The 17127-nt window shown below is 40.2% G+C and overlaps 1 protein-coding gene across 5 annotated transcripts in view; it reads right to left on the bottom strand.

The window, feature by feature from the left end:
• Positions 1-8056: 8056 nt before the first annotated feature.
• LOC123630220 (schwannomin-interacting protein 1) overlaps positions 8057-17127 on the bottom strand; it is a 125483-nt gene continuing 116412 nt past the window's right edge. For all 5 annotated transcript variants that reach the window (XM_045539556.1, XM_045539557.1, XM_045539558.1 and 2 more), the window contains 4 exons: positions 16387-16584; positions 15332-15455; positions 12829-12922; positions 8057-8691 (listed from right to left, as the gene is read on the bottom strand). In XM_045539556.1, coding sequence (XP_045395512.1) covers positions 8640-8691; positions 12829-12922; positions 15332-15455; positions 16387-16584 — 468 coding nt within the window. In that variant the 3' untranslated portion in view covers positions 8057-8639. The remainder of the gene's footprint in view (positions 8692-12828; positions 12923-15331; positions 15456-16386; positions 16585-17127) is intronic.

Below are 17127 nucleotides of genomic sequence, written 5' to 3'. Positions count from 1 at the left end.
GGTGTGGAAGCCATGTCAGCCCAGCCCAGAAAAGTAGTTAGTGAATCCCTTTAGTCAGGGCATGTGCTCCCTGTCCTTCCTTATAGTCTTACATCCAACTTGCTTCCATTATTTATTTGTATTATCAGCCAGGCCCCTAAACGTATTTGCATTTGTGACCCCTGGAGAGATATGCATAACCAGTGTTCTAATCCTTTACCTCTCTACCCTTTTTAGCCTATGTATTAGTACACTTTGATGTCTTCTTTTTCTCTTCCCGGCTATTTATAAGTTAAAACCAATACTAGTTTTATCAAGTACTTCTGTTCTCTTCCAGTCTTCTTTGAGGAAGGAACCCTCACATTTACTCCTCTTCTGCTCTTGGCTTCAGGACCCGGAAGGGAAAGCCAATGTCTTCCTGGAAACCCAGCAGCCTCATTTGCAGTGAGGTGAGACTGGTCCACCTTTACGGATGGTTTGCATGACTGGCCTGGAAACTGAAGTCAAAGGAATTCCCAGTGAAGATTCTTTCATCTTGTACCAAGGAACCTGGGGTAACTTTGAGTTGAGACTGACTACGAGTACTTGTCTCAGAAATTTGAAGTAGCCCTAAGATTTGACTTTCATTTTCTGGTGTGATGTGATAATAATGCTGCTTGGCCAATTAATTGGTAGTACAGGAAAACCCATGCAAACACCTGAAATGAGAGTGATTTGTATGTGAATTTCCTGCTCTCTTTAACATTGAGAATTCTGAGGAGGATGAAGGAGTACCTTTGGCCTCAGCTAGTAAGAGAGTCTGAAGATGTGAAGTCAAGGCAATTGTGATGTCTTATAGGAGCAGTTACTGCCTCAGACATTAACCAACTCTTAGATGATTTTATAGCCAAGAATTTTTCTTCTTATTATTATATTATGGGTACATAATGGTTGTATAGTTTATAAGAGACATGTGATGTTTTGATTCAGGCATACAATGTGAATTAATCAAATCAGACTAACTGGAGTATCCATCACCTTAGGCATTTAACATTTCTTTGTGTTAGGAACTTTCCAATTCCATCCTTTTAGTTTTTCTTTAAAGTATATCCTAAGTTATTGTTGATTTTAGTCACTTTGTTATGCTATCAAACATTGTTCATTCTATCTATCTTTCTATATTTTTGCACCCATTAACCATCCCCACTTTATCCCCTGCTACCCCTACCCTTCCCAGCCTCATGTAACTATAATTCTATTCTCTGTCTCCATGAGATCAATTGTTTCTAATATTTAGCTCCCACATATGAGTGAGAACATGTGGGATTTGTCTTTCTGTGCTTTGGCCCCAAATTCTTGACAATGAGTGTAATTTAGGAAGTGATACACATGTGTGTACTTTTAAAGAAAAGGAAGTGGGCATTTTGACTTTTTATTTTAGTGGATTGAGGAGGGCATTATTAGTACAATATTGGCACATCAACTATGTAAATTAGGGGATTGAGCTGTTTATAAAAAAATGAGACAGAGAGAGAGAGAGAAAAAAAGAGAGAAAGAAGACAAGACTTGAAATACAATTCAAATTCAAAAACCGAGATGATTTAGGACTCTTTCTTGTAAGGGACAAATAAACAACAAATTTCAAGTGTGGCCAAAAAAAGTACAATTCAAAACTTTTGTGTTTTTCTCTATTGTTGGTTGTGCCCCTTCCCTCCAAACCACATTCATTTATATTTCCTGAGTGATTCTTGCCTAAGTGTTTGCAGGGAGGTAGCCCCCAAGACCAGCTTGGAAAGTAGGGAAACTCAAAAGAGGTTTTTAATTGTTTACATATTGCCTCCCAAATTCATAAAGCCTCAATTATTCAGCCCTTCAAGGCTGCCTTTGACAAATCTCCTCTAGGCCTCAGCACTCCTACAGTGGGCCAGGCTCTGAGCTTCATTGGGTCCCACCATGGTGACCAAAGAACGTCCTCACAGGAAACTGCACATTGGTGATTGGCGTGGCTCTAGCTCTAGCTCTCACTGCGGCAACACCCGCCAGCCAATTGCTGGGCCAGTAGACTCAAGGCATTGAAATGCGTTTGGAGGCAATGGCCATGACAAGGCCTGCTGAGTTGTCCTGGGTCCCAGAGGCCTCTCACTGAAGCAGCTCCTCCATTCTCTCAGTTCCTGCATTCGGCCAGGCTTCTGCTCCTGCTCTTGGTCTGGAGCCCTGGCAGTTCAAGCTGCTATCTCCCTAAGATCCATTACTCTCACTTACAAGTGTGGAGGGACTGGTTTGGGAACTCCAGAAAGCCCCATGTTCTGTTTCACTCCCACTCTCAGTTTAGCCAGAACTGAAGGGAGATGGATTTATTACTCCCATACAAACATCCCCACACCTAATTATTCTTCCCGAGGCATTCGTTACTTCCCTTAAAAAATTACTTAGCCTGACAGTTGCCTGGTGCTCTATTCTCAATCTGATTTGCATCTGAGACAATGACACATCCTAAAATCAGCCTTTTTGAGCAGCAGAGACAGGAGTCCTTCACTTCACTGGAAAGAGGAAACGGATGCTTTGTGATAAATAGTAAAGCCCTTTCTCCCTGTTGCCTATAGAAGTCAACATCATCTTCAACTCGAACCCTCACATCTAAATTGCTCTCAAGGTGAAGTATGAGCTTCTGGCTCAAATGCCATTTCCAATACATACATGGAGATGCTCTGTGACCTAAAAAGCCTCTTCCCAAGGTGAGATGACATGCCATTGCAGACTGTAATTTCCACTGAGAACTAACAGACATCTGGAAGGAAGTAACTTTATGAGGCAGAAAATTAAAGAACTCACTTCCAGCCTTGTCTATACTTTACCAGAGTCAGGATACACACCACTATTTTCTGAAAAGCCAAAAAGCAAATAAGGTATTGATTGAATATAAAAGAAAAGAGAATCTGGTAGTAAATAATAACAAGAAAGTTTGAATGCCTAGTCTGGAAGGTGAAAATAAAATCACTTTTCCTCTAAGTATCACTTTTCTACATTGTGCTGTTGTACTGTGGTGTAGGGAAATGGATTCAACAGTTTTTTAAAAGGGACTTTGTTACCACCATAGCAGAGCATTGTTCTAGAACAGAGAAATGCATAAAGAGAAGTAGACTACAGGAAAAAACATCTTACAACCAATTAGTCTTCGTGAATCATTTCTTACAAAAGCTGCTAGATGAAAGGCTTTTTAGATACTCACTCAGAAATTAGGACACTTTCATTTTGCACAGCCAGACCATTAATTCATAAATTATTTAATATAATATTAATTTATACTGACAACTGACTATGAGCCTCAATTAAAATATCCTGAAAAACTCATTACCCACCAACCTATCTCATAATGAATGTGTCATATCTTATTTAGAAAAAATAAATGAACACCAGTGCCAAAGGTAATTGCATCTTGTAAGCATCAGCATTCAGCTGAGGTGGCAATAAGCCAACTGTGGTATTGAACATCATTGAAACCCAAGGCTTTTCCCAACAGACAACAAAGAGGTGTCCCGTTGTCACTTGACAAATATTTGTGTGTTTGGCATCATCATCAAATCTATATGCTTGTTTCTGGCATGAACTGTATATGACAAATTTCATTTTGACCTACTTTGAATTTCTGTCCCAATGTCTAAAGGAAAAACTAAAATGGGGACAAGATGTAAACTACGCTGAAGAGGTCCGTGAACTGACAAAGGCTGAGTCACTGACCCGGAGAAGATTTTCTAAAGGAAAGATGCCATGGGGCGTGGTGGTTAAGAATACAGAATTTGTTTTCAGAGAACTGGATCTGTGTTCCAGCTCTTCTTAAAGGACTATGGCTGTCCTTGTTAAGAACTTTGATTAGTTAGTCTAATACTAGCTGTTGTAACACATTCAACACAGTATAGTGGTTCCAATATAATCATAGTTTATTTCTCACTCTTGTAACAGTCTGAGGTGAATCCTACTGGAGGGCAGGCAGTTCTCCCCAGGCAGTGACTCAGGGACCCAGACTCCTTCCCTCTTGTGGCTCTGCTCTCCTCTGGGTCCTGTGATTGCAGCTGGTACAAGCAGAAAGAGAACACAAGGAGAGGGCAAATCCCTTTTCCAAAGCCTTGGCTGGAATTAAGACACATCATACCCATTGACATTCCTTTGGTGAAAATTGGTCATGGGGTCACATCTAGATGCAAGGTTTGGAATGTCCCTGTCTGTTTAGCCACTCCCCACTGATAATTCTATAACTATAAACATGGTAGAGAAGCATGACTTTAGGCAGATGGCTAGCTATATCTGTGATAGGGTTGTTTATTAGAGATGACAAAGTCTGTGGAAGGAAGTCTCTGGGACTTAGATCAGATATCTGGGGAGGTGAGGAATTTAAGGGAAAAATCAACCAGTCATGAGGGGTTGAACTTGTGAACAGTAAGAGTAAACCTTAATGAAAGTCAGTCTGAAGGGCTCCTCCCTTGGTGAAGAGGAGAGTCATCATATATCAGGAAGGAGAAAGAATGCATCCCAGTTGGTGGAAGTGTCAAAAGGGCAGGTTCTAATGATCAGAGTTTCTCATTGGGCCACACTTCAAATGAGGACTCTGCCTGGTTCTGTGCTGGGGGCTATAGTTACAAAGGTGGCTGAGGTTTGCCTCTACTCTCAGAGAGGAAATAGAGAAAAAATCTGTATTCAGGAGGCAGAAAAGAGTTCTTAGAGGCTAAGTGTGTGTGTGTGTGTGTGTGTGTGTGTGTGTGAGAGAGAGAGAGAGAGAGAGAGAGAGAGACAGAGAGAGAGAGAGACCCAAGCTGAATATTTAAAGATGAAAATGAGTTGGTGTTTGTCAGATATGGGGGTTTGTTCTGATTTTGTTGCAAGGAGTTGAACTTCTCTGCAGTGGCCTCACCTGGTCTTCCCTACCTTAGCTCTCTCTACTGTGAGGTATCTAAACACAATATCAAGCAATGGTTAAAGAAAAAATTAGATAAACACAGAATAAAGGGCATATATAGATATTAAGTACAAGCATGATTATTGCATTACTGGTTTTGGTGGCAGAAATCTGGAGTTTCTTAGCGTCCATCATTAAAGGGAATGGATGAATGAAGTATGTTCCATCAATACTGGGAATTACTATACAGCTCTTAAAAAGAATGACTTATATGTACTGACGTGGAAGTATCTATGGATAAAGCAAGCTGCAAGGTACCATTTTTTATGTAATCACACCTTTGCATAGACAAATTGAAATACAAACCTATGCATGTGTATTTGTTTGTATAAGCATAGAGGAAGTTGTATAAGAACACAGTTTTAACAATGGTTTTTAGAGGCGAGAGGGCAACTTGAAATTATTAACTTTTTCCTTAAGTATCTAATTTGTAAATTAATAAATAAGAAACAAACCCACAAGGATGTGTTAAATCTCAGAAACTGGTAAAATATAATGTCCCACCTCACCTAAACTCTGATCGTTTACTTCTTCATTCAACAATTATTTATTATCTCCTGGGTGTGAGGTGCTTTCATAGACATTATTTTATTCAATTTTTACAGTAATCCCAGGAGATAGTATTTACAGGTGATAAAATAAGACATAGCTTTAGCAACATGCTCAAGTCCTATTCCTAGGAAGATGGCCGAGTCGCATCTGTAGCTAGTTCCTTCTGGCCCAAGCCCCAGCATTCTCACCCACACTTTACTCTCTTAAAATGGGCAAGAGGGGTGATGCCCTGTTTTTGAGATCAGTTAGTCCATTATTCTAAGCCTGGTTAACTAGTAAGGGTCCTACTCTACGTGTAGGGTGACCTACAGTAGATAAGAATCCTGTTGAGTATAATTACAGTCCTTGCTGACAAACCTAAGCAAATGACCACGGAAACTTGAAAGAATCCCCTTGAAGTGAGTCACATGACAACATTCCTACTAAGGGCAGAGAAGTGTTAAAGGGACACCAATAACCTGAAAGTAAGACTCCTCTAAGGGTCTAAGGGGGTGGTGGGAAGAACCGCTCTACTATTAGCCAGGCTTTGACCCCAGAAGTATTCTGAGAGGCCTTTTGTGGGTATAATCTCATTTTCTTTCTTCTCTTCTTTAGTTAGGCACTCTATAGCCATGATTATGAGCTTCAAACCATTTGAAGGGTTTAGAGGCCATGGATTTCTTCACCACCTATGTTTCTAGCCAGAGAGATTACATTGCTTAAGATGAGAAAACTCATTTCTAATTGTTTACTGGAATTTTAAAAATTAAGAAAGCCTTTTGGGCCGGGCGCCGTGGCTCACGCCTGTAATCCTAGCACTCTGGGAGGCCGAGGCGGGTGGATCGCTCTAGACCAGCCTGAGCAAGAGTGAGACCCCGTCTCCACTAAAAATAGAAAGAAATTATCTGGCCAACTAAAATATATATAGAAAAAATTAGCCGGGCATGGTGGCACATGCCTGTAGGCCCAGCTACTCGGGAGGCTGAGGCAGGAGGATCACTTGAGCCCAGGAGTTGGAGGTTGCTGTGAGCTAGGCTTACGCCACGGCACTCACTCTAGCCCGGGCAACAGACCAAGACTCTGTCTCAAAAAAAAAAAAAAAAAAAAAAGAAAGAAAGCCTTTTGGAGTGGGCTGAGATTTAGTATCAGGACTCCAGGTCGTGGGGTGTTGCCATAGGAGTTTTAGAAGGCCACACTTACTTGGGCACAGACATTTTTTGTAGCACTCTTCCTAGGTCTGCATCTGCTCTTTTTTAAAAGTTCCAAGTTAATAGGAATATAATAATTTTTTAAATAGAAAAAATCTGAAAAACATGGTTAAAAAAAGCTAAACAGAATACAGTCTAAGGCATCAACATTAATATCACCTGGGGACCTTTAAAAAGTCTTGATGCCCAGGCCACACCTCAGACCAATTAAGTCAGTCTGGGGGCAGTGGGCCCTAGGCATTGGTGGTTTCTAAAGTTCCCCAGGTGATCCCACTGTGCAGCTAGCAATGAGAACTGCTGTTTCCATTCTCCCTAAGTGGAAGCAGCAAAAGTCCAGCAGCTGTGTTTGGATTCACAGGGCCGGGATCAACCCAGGAAACCCCTGACAGCTGGTGTGGGACTTGGGGGCTCAGTTGGAGACCTCTGGGCATAAAGGATTTAGGGTCCCACCTTTAGCTCAGTGGAGAGGAGTAACCTGCCTTCCTCAATAGCCAATTCACAAAACTCAAAATATATTTATGGGCCACATTCATTTTCTGTTACAAATGGAAATAACTTATTTGAGGCCCATAAAAAATGACTAGTGTTACAACTTAAGATTACCTACTTTGCTAAATAGAAGACTGTCTGAAAACTGGCAACTCTTTTGATTACTTACAATACTTATATGAATATTTTTGAGAAAAGAAAATGGAAACACTTCTAAAGTTCTAACTTCAGATTACATCATGGACTTTAGTGAAACCAGGTGGAGTGTGGGTGGTTCTAGAATGCTGAATTGCTCATCTTTGCTTTAGTTTATGGTTCTCTAATCCCTTCATAGACATTAGTTAATTAGATCTATTTTCTGAAACTCTCTACTTACCAAGGAACAATCTGTAATCTGCTTTAGACTTAGAATTTTTTTCACAAGACCAATAGAAGTGATAAAAATTTTAAAAATAGCAACAATTGGCCTTGGGAAAAGTGTATATGCCGGCCAGCATCACTTGTTCAGGTGGTGAATTTGGTAAATGGAGTTTGATACAATAATAGTCTCTACAAGACCAGCAGCTATTAAATAGTAAAGTGTAAAATTCCAGATTGTTGACTTCAAGCAATAAGGGAAATACTAGCTCTGATGTTGCTGACCTTTGGCCTTCTTTGAATCATTCTCTCTCTCTCTCTCTCTCTCTCTCTCTCACACACACACACACACACACACACACACACACTCACTCACCTACACTCATTCACACTCTCACGATCTTCTTGGCAGTTTGTTGCCTTGCTTGATCTCTGGAGCAATTTTTTTTTTCACTGATAACAACTTCCTGGTGGGGAATTGAGCTGTGGGGAAGTGGAGAACAAATGGTGAATAGTGAATAGTAAGGGTGGGGCTTACTAGTGAGCAAAAAGACATATCATATGAAACAAAGTTTTAATTTTTATTTTACATATTTATACATAAAACTTTCAGGGAACCCTCTGAATCCAACAGAATGTTAATAGCACATCTAAAAAGGAACGTCAGGTAGTCAACATTCACAAAATGTTGAAAACTGATTAAAATATACATATTACAGAGAACTACAATGTCACTACGAGGCAGGCATGTATTTTTTGACTTGTATAGCACCGTCATTTACAGTTCTTCTTTAAAACTACAGCGAAGAATGAAAGTAGTCAATGGGAAAATACTGCTCCAACTTAAAATCTCTAAACAAATAAAAATAAAGTTAAAACTACTCTCTTTGATTAACCATGATTTGTGATGGTGTAAGTACTGTACATTTTTGTAACAATATTTTATTAAAATGCCTGATATTAAGTGGCACAAGTAAAAAATTAAAATAAATTAAGAAGCAAAGGCCAATCACTGGACATTAAGCTTCAGACATTATCAATGACTAACACTGATATTTGTTTCTGTGCCACCCTTAGCAACAGCATTTTTACAACCACAGAAGCAAAATAAATTCTAGCTTGTTCTCTGGTTGGATGGCTTCATTTCACTTTGCCGGCATTTTCTCTGCCATGTGCTTCTGCTGACTTTCAGCATGTCTGTAAAATAATTAATACAATTATTTAGCACAGTGTAGAAAGATCCAAACTGCTTGTCAATCGACAGCTACAACATTCTTCAAACTGAAGTTCAGAGTTACTTATAGTGAAATACTTGAGAATGAAGAAAAAGTACTTTATTCAAACTGAGTTGACCTCTTTAATTTTTATATTCTATGTATCATTCCCTGAGACTCATATATTACTGCTTTTGAGAAGAAGTTCTGTGTTTAAAAATGTAAAGAAGTAAATATCTGGGATACTTTTATCGACACATATTTCATATGTGCCTTCTATTATATGTGTCCTGGTACTGGGGATTTGCTGGGGAGCAAGACAATGAGGTCTTTGTTCTTGTGAGCAGATGTTCCAATGGAGACCAACAAGAAAGGGATAATAGCAAACAACGAAAATAGCAGATAGAAATAAGTACCAAGCGAAAGTCAAAGCAAGGGGTTGTGATCGAGAGTTAACTGAGTGACTACTGTATCTAAACACATGCATACCGACACAGACCTAGGTATTAACTAAGCCTCCTAACAGAAACCCAGAGTCAATAATGGAATTCACTCTTACAAAAGCTAATGTCTAGCAAATGGTAGGCCTTTGTGGATATAATGATTTTTCATGTTTGCATGTTTTTCACCCCAATTAATCCTAAGGGCATGATCAGGGCAGTGAAGGCAGGGACAGGGTGGGGTAAATCTTATTCATCAGGCTTTGTTATGACCCTTGAGCCCAAAGTTACGCCAATCCAGCAGCTAGACAGTGGAGACAGAGGGGGAGGAATGCCCAGGCTGTTTACGTCACTTGAATGGGCACTTCCCAGAGAATGGTGGGGTCTGAAGGCTGCAAAGACAATGGTTTTGAAAGATGATTTTAAGAAACAATAGATTTGGCAAGAGAAAAACATCTAAAGCTGTGGTTTCCAGATGTGATCAGAGGCTTAGGGACAATTTGTGTATGCTGCCTGGACTTGGGTAGTCAGTGACGTCAAGTTTAACTCACTGGTTTTATGCAGAATGTGTCATATCTATGGTACAGGGAAGACAAACCACAAATGCTTTCAAAAATAGGGAAGCGACAGCAGTGTCCTTGCCACACTCAGCAGCCCACAAATAAATGGCAATATTCATCTAATAATAAAGGATCTCTGGAAGAACGTATCATCAGCTCTCCATTCCTTAAAAAAGTTGTCTCCTTTAGCAGACCATCTCATGGCCCTGTTTAGCTGCACACAAGAACCTTGGTCATTTTTATAAAGTAGCTCACGTGCCTCACTAGAGCAAATTCAGCTCAAGATATTTTGATGTCCAGTGAGCTACAATTCCACTGTAGCTACTTAAATTCTAGTTCTTACAGGAGTTCTAAAATATGTACCTATGTGCATGTATGTGTACGTGTGCTCACGCACATACGCACGTGGAGGAGTTTTCTAAGAAGGAAAGAAGAGCAGACGGCAAATAACTTCAGAAAATATTGAAAGTTGGGTGTTATTTTTAGACATATATACAAAGATGAATTTCATTAAAATTTTAAACAAAAGGAGGGAAAGGGTTTCAGTTCATAAAACTAAAAGGTTCTCATCAACAATTTATGTCAAAGTCCTTACTAGGATTTGTTTCACTAAAGCCCCACCAGGACTCCTTTTTATCAACAATCATTACTGAGGACCCACTGTGTGCCTGACAGGCCCTGTGTCAGGCTCTGGGGCACAGCAATGGATGAAAATGTCATTGTCTCTGCTTTCGGGGAGTTTATCGTCAGGTGGGGAGAGACAGCAGACAAATAAACCACAGTGCAATTAGGCTGCATATGAGAGGGATGGGATGTGGTCGCGAACAAAGAGGGTCCTAATCCAGTTTTGGCGATTAGGAGCCAGGTCACACAGCTAATGCTGCTTTGCACCACCCACCATGTGGCTGCTCATGTGCTGGAAACACGCCATGGAATGGCTTAGGGGCAACTCCCCCCGAACAGTCCTGATTTAGGTGGAGGTATAAGAGGTTTAACACTAACAATCTATCACAAGTGGAGGATGGCTGTCAAAAAGCCAAGTCTTTGGGGGTCAGAGAGGGCTTCTCCAGAGAAGCATCATCTAAACCTGTGGTTCTCAAATTTGGCTGTAGATTGGAATCCACTAGGAACTTCAGAAAACCCTGACACCCAGGCCAACACACAGAATAATTTAATCAGAATCTCAGTGGGGTGAAACCCAGGCATCACTATTTTATAACACTCTCCAGGTGGTTCCAATGTACAACCAAAATTAAGAACCATTGATATGAATGGACACCTGGAATGGTAAGAGTTGGACAGGCAAAGGAAGAGGCCAACAAAAATTCCCAGCCGTCCCCACAGCCACACTCTCAGCCTTCTGAGATCTGGCTGCAGGACTCTCTAACTGCTACCTTCAGGGAGGGTTAAGTATCCTCAGGTCCCCCCAGTGAGCAAAGTTACTGTTTTGCAGACAGGAACAGATGTAGAGCTTCTCTCCACCAAGTGGAAGGCTGTTCAGGGAGCAAACGTCCCTGCCTATTGTAGGACTGCTCCAATTTAAAGGGGTGCCTCCAACATATTTAAAATGGTGAACCCTTTAACCTCATGGTTTTGCCTGAACTGTTTCCCATGGTCACATCATCTAAAGGTATAAAACCGTACACTGCAAACTTAAGTATCAGCCTAACACACTTGCAGAGAAGGGAAGGAGACTCTCGATGTCCTCCTTGCCAACCAGGAATGCCAACACTGTTTTGAGGGGCAAAGAAAAGTTCTCTGCTATCACAGGTGAATCACAGAGTTGACAAAAGAATTCATAGATTTTTTTTTAAAAAATGTAGCATATTTTACCACTGATTTCTCATAATGTCAATACCTGTAGGAAAATTTCTCAAACTAACCAAAAGGAATCTGTTTTACAGTTGTTGGTGCAGTGCCTGAATACATCTGTAGATGGCAATAATATTATTTGAGTGTTATTGCGATAGTTTAGATGCAGGCAAATATGTTCAGAGTATGAAGAGGCCTACTGTTTTGTTTTTGGTTAAGGATGAGGCAATACAATGTTTATAACATACAAAATAGAGTGCTGTACATAGATCTTAAAAAAAAAAAAAGCTTAAACACAGTTTTGCAGCATTTATTTTGCCACCAAAACTTTTTATAAACAATCACGTCATTAGACGATGATTTTGCCCGTTACACATTGAGAAGAGGTCCTATGGTAGATGTTGGGTACATTATCACTGCATATGTTTTCAAGCTTTGTCTACGGCCATACCACCCTGAATGCACCCAATCTCGTCTGCATATGTTTTCAAACTTCTCTGGGATAGTTATAGATCATGTGGTTAACTCCTTATGTTATTGTGACAAGTAGTGTTCTTTCTTTCCTTGGAGAGCCTTCTACTCTCTGAATACCATTTCTGGGATTAAATTGTTGCCTCATGGTTTAAAGACTTACAGACTGTCTCAGAGAAGGTGCCATAGTAACTATGTGATCATAGGAATGTTTACAGTATTTCACGTACTTTAAATGCAAGATTTTGACCAGCATTAGCCTAGTTTTCTGATCCCCTAGGGAGAGAAGCATTCTTTACCTCTTTACAGAGAGGCAGCTGGAGCCAAGCCCAGCTAGAAACTCAAGTCCTGGAGTTTCCCCATGGGGAGAACAATCTGGTGGCACTGGGGCTGTGGAAAGATGCCAGTGTCCCTGCCTTCTGGGCACGGCAAGGGTGATGAAGAGCCAGGTCACATAAGAGCTAGCACCACTTTGTGGCACCTTCCACATGGCTGCTTATGCTGGAAACACGCCAGCGTGGAGTGGCTTATGGCCAACTTCCCGAGGGACCGTCCTTCCGGGTAAAGTCCTAGGCCAGAACTGTTGACCTAATTTAGGTGGAGGCGTAAGAAGTTCTAATGCGCTGACAATCCATCGCAAGGGGAGGAGGCTGTTAAAAAGCAGTGCATTTGGTAAGGAGGAGTTTTGGCTGCTTCTGCTGCATCTAAACAGCTGACACCAGTGAAGGTTAGGTCAGTTACTCATGGAAATAAAGGAAGAAGCTCTTGCCCTAATTCTTAAATTTCAGACCACCCTAGGCTTCTTTTCTTCTTTGGAAAGAGTGAAGCCACTCTGACCTGGTCAAGTCTTCGATGTCCACCAGCATGGCATCTTGCTCTGTGTGCAGCTCATCTCGGATGAGAAGCAGCTGGACCAACTCTTCATTCAAGCCTGTGGCAGAGAAAAGAGCACTTAAAAGAGATAAAACCACATCCAAGTCAGAACATGTAACTATTTACAACCCAGTATACATGTGTTATGGATATATAACATATAAAGAGATAAGCATAGTAGGAAAGCTATTTTTGTAAAAATTTAGACTTATGTTGCAGAAATATGACTGGTTTGCATAATTATAGAGGTGCTGGAAGAAAAGGAGTACAGTAAGAAGTATTTCCAATTAAATTCACATTAAACTGGGAAAAGAAATTGTTAGTTGTTAGGAAAATAGCTTTTTAGAAAGAACAGAATTTTGTTTTCAAGAAACAGGAACAAGGTCTAGAGCACATTAAGTTTTACACCCTTTGGCTTCAGGATGCTCCAGACACTGCAAATCGGAGGGGCCTCTCAGGGCCTGACAGCACTACATCAGGTGCCCGGCTGGGGAGGAAGGTATGTTGGGGGGCTCAAAGGCTTCATATGGCCGTGGGAAGGAGAAGCCCTGCGTGCAGGCTATTCTATGGAAATATATTATCTGAGGCTATTGGAAAGTCAGATTGGTGGTGTAGTTAGAAGTGCAAGACCTGAAGAAATAACCCCTGAAATCTCTGGATAACAGGGTGCCAAGGAAAAATATTCCTTAAGACTTATACCAGGAATAAAATATATATAGATGGAAATATTTTTAATCTTCCTGAAATCAGGGCACTGGATTAATTTGGCTCTTGCGTTTGAACAATATGAATGAGCAAAGGCTTCTCTCTTGATTTTTCTTCTCAAAGAAGATAAGAATTATAGCTGGTAGGTCCAGACCCATGGGGGAGAGCATTCATCTTGCAAGAGCTCTGGGCAGGGAAACAAAAGAGAGGAAGGGGGTGATCAGACAGGTCCCCCTTGGCAATGCTTTTAGAGATCCTGACTTCAAATGGTGCATTTACCTGCCTCTGAGTCAGACTGGTTTCCAATTTTAAAAATAGCAAAAAATCATATAAAGAGGTCTCAAATTTTACCTACTCCTGGAAAGGACTAGATGGCAATTTTATTATTTAAAAGTCTAAGGAAGATGTTTCACTGTTTTTGAAAGAATAACAATCCTAGTAATTAATTCTCAACTAAAACTAAAATGCAGTTGTAGAATTTTTTTTAAAAATCCTCTGAATCTATGGTTTCTTAATTAAAATGGTTAACTCTTTCTCTTGATTTTAAAACAAGTTAATACTGAATGTATTAACTTGGCACTGAATACATCTAATTTTTAAAATTTGGATCTTGTAGAAAAATTTTATTTTTTTCCAGTGTGCTCCTGGGGTAGCTTTTTATACTATCACTCAGAAGAGTGCCTGCATATCTGAACCCTTAGTGCATAGACATTTTTTCCGTGATATGAAGTTTTAAACTTTTTATTATGGAAATTTTCAAACTGATACAAAAACAGAGAACATAGTTTAATGAACCCCATGTATGCACCAACTTCAACAATTGTCAACTCATGGCCAAGCTTGAGTGATCTCTCTCTCTTCCTGTTGGATTATTTTAATGCAAGTCCCAGACATCACATGATTTCACCTGTAAATGCTTCAGTCTGTATGTCTAAAAGACAGGGGCTTTTTAAACATTCACATAACAATACCCGTGTCAAATAAATAAATCTTCACTAAAACATTCAGTTAGTGTTCAAATTTCCCCATTTTGCTTATAATGCTTTTTTATGTTTGTTTGTTTGAACGCATTTGGTTGGTATGTCTCTTGGATTCTTTTAAATCTGTAAATCCATAGATTATATAGAATCGTAACCACACTGCCCACGTGAGAAGTTTCTTTCTTTCGTGACACCAAACTACTGCCTGTTCTCTTCATGACCCATCACCGCCAGTGAGTACCACTAACCACCCCCTCTGGACATTACTGTTAGAGGTCCTTTATTCTGGGGGAAAAAAGCCCAAACTTTGTCACCATGTAATTCTCACATATTGGTCACACACTTCCACCACTTGGAGTCCCACAAAATAAGTCTGATCTGATTAGACTGATGATGGGGATACCTAAAATGGATGTATATACAAGTGAAGCAGAAGGTGTAATTGTAAAATAAATGACTTGTACCATCTGAATTGTATGCTAGAAACAGATTTGTGATTCAAATACATGCACTCTGCTAGGAGCTGGGGATTTAAGATAAATAAAAAGGACCTATAACTATTGTGAATCTTGAAAAATTCTTAAAGCTTCTAAACATTTTACAGTAAAAGAAAAAACCCAAAACCAACAACAACAAAAAAGAGCCTTGTGATTCTCTCCCTTTCCTTGCAAGCACACAGAAGGAACCCAATGAAACATACAAAAGAATTAGATCAAGAAAGCAGCACTATCCTGTAATGTTTTACACTGAATATTCTATTTGCAAGTATATCTTACACTTACTTTCTATCTGGGAATGGAGATCATTGACTATCACTTGTAGCTGCCCAATAGTCATGTCTCTCAGGTCAGTGGGTTTTAAACTTCTTTTCATCAAGCATTCACTTATATGAGGCATGTGTGGCAGCTGAAGACACAAAAGGGAAAAATCAGAGCTGTGAATAGAGCGGCAAATACACTGAACATAATAAGACCTGGTGTTCTCTTAAAAAACCCACCCCCTCATCTCCCTGCTTCAGTTCAGGTTCAGAGCTTAAAAGCTTTCCCAGTCTGTGACTTTCCCAATGTGGGGCCCTAAGATGAACTAACACACTATTTGTGTCAAAATGCTACACCACCAACATAAAAAGCTTTCTGATTGGGCTTTAACATAGGCTGTGACAACCATGAGTCCACTATTATAGCCACAAATGAATTACCAGGGAGCATAAATAATATCAATGACATGGAAAAAATTAATATCAGCTACTATTTAATCATTTATACCATGCTACAAGCACTGTGCCATGTGCTTCGAATGCTTTATCTCACTGAATCCTCATAACTGTGTTCTGTCACAGATACTGTTATTCCCATTTTATAGATGACAAAACTAAGACTTAAGTAACTTGCCCAGAACCCCATAGCAGGGCAATCACAGGGCTAGACTTAAACTCGGAAGGCCAAGGCTCTTATTCACTCTGCTATATTGTCTTCATTGAAATGTGGGAATGAGAATTATAGCAATAAGTAAGTTTGCCATGATCAAAAGCAATTGGTTCTTAAACTGAGATTGCTTTAAAGGAATTTAAATATTCCCATGACAGCTAATACTGCCCCTAAGAAACACAGGAGATATGAATCAAGAGCAAACTTTACTTTTGTGAAATCTGTTGCTTATGTATTTTTCAGTGCTACAGTAGGAAGGAAAAAAGAAACAAAATTATTTCTCAATGACAGGACTTTTTACAAACTGCCTTGGAGAACCCAAGTTTGCATAATTCTGGGAAAGGGCTGGGACAGCATCAACCATTTGCAGTCCCTAAACACACGCTTGTGTTTCAGCTGTTGCTGCTTACAAGATCAGCGACGGGAGACTTTTTCCTGTTCTGTTTTTCCACTTCTACTTGCATTTTGGCCATTGGTTTGGCCATGGCGAGGGCCATTTTGGCTTCAGCTTGCAATTTCTTTTGCCTTGTGAGGAAGTCCATGTCATCCAAGGATTCAGATTCCTCTTCAGTAGTGTCTCTATCAGAATAGGAAGAACTTTGTTTGCTCTGCGAAGGGAAAAAGAGCAGCTTGACCTCTCCGTGCCAATTACCATTCACTTAGAGATGGACCACAGCATTCCCTGAGCCCTCTCAGAGAGCTGAGAGTTCCCTCCACCATTGTGACTCACTGCTTGATTTGACCTATACAAAGCTCAAGTAACATAAACAAGGTATATTTTTTATTTTTTTTTAAGAGACAGGATCTCACTGTTGCTCAGGCTAGAGTGCAGTGGAGTGATCACAGCTCGCTGCAACCTCCAACTCCTGGGCTCAAGTGATTCTTCTGCCTCAACCTCCTGAGTGGCTGGGACTATAGGTCTGTGCCACCACCCCTGCTTAAATTTAAAAATTTTTTTAGAGGTGGGGTCTCACTATGTTGCCCAGATTGGTTTCAAACTCCTGGCCTCAAGCAATCCTCCCTCCTAAGCCTCCTGAGTCACTGGGATTACAGGTGTGAGCTACTGCACCTGGCTCAAAAAGGTCTATTTTATAACAGACTCTGATTTTAGCATAAATAGAAAGACTAGTATAATTAATAACAGAAAATAT

Source organism: Lemur catta, chromosome 1 (assembly GCF_020740605.2).
Source record: "Lemur catta isolate mLemCat1 chromosome 1, mLemCat1.pri, whole genome shotgun sequence".
Lineage (NCBI taxonomy): Eukaryota > Metazoa > Chordata > Mammalia > Primates > Lemuridae > Lemur > Lemur catta.
Note: the sequence above shows the minus strand (reverse complement) of the source record. Positions and strands in the feature narration are given on the sequence as shown.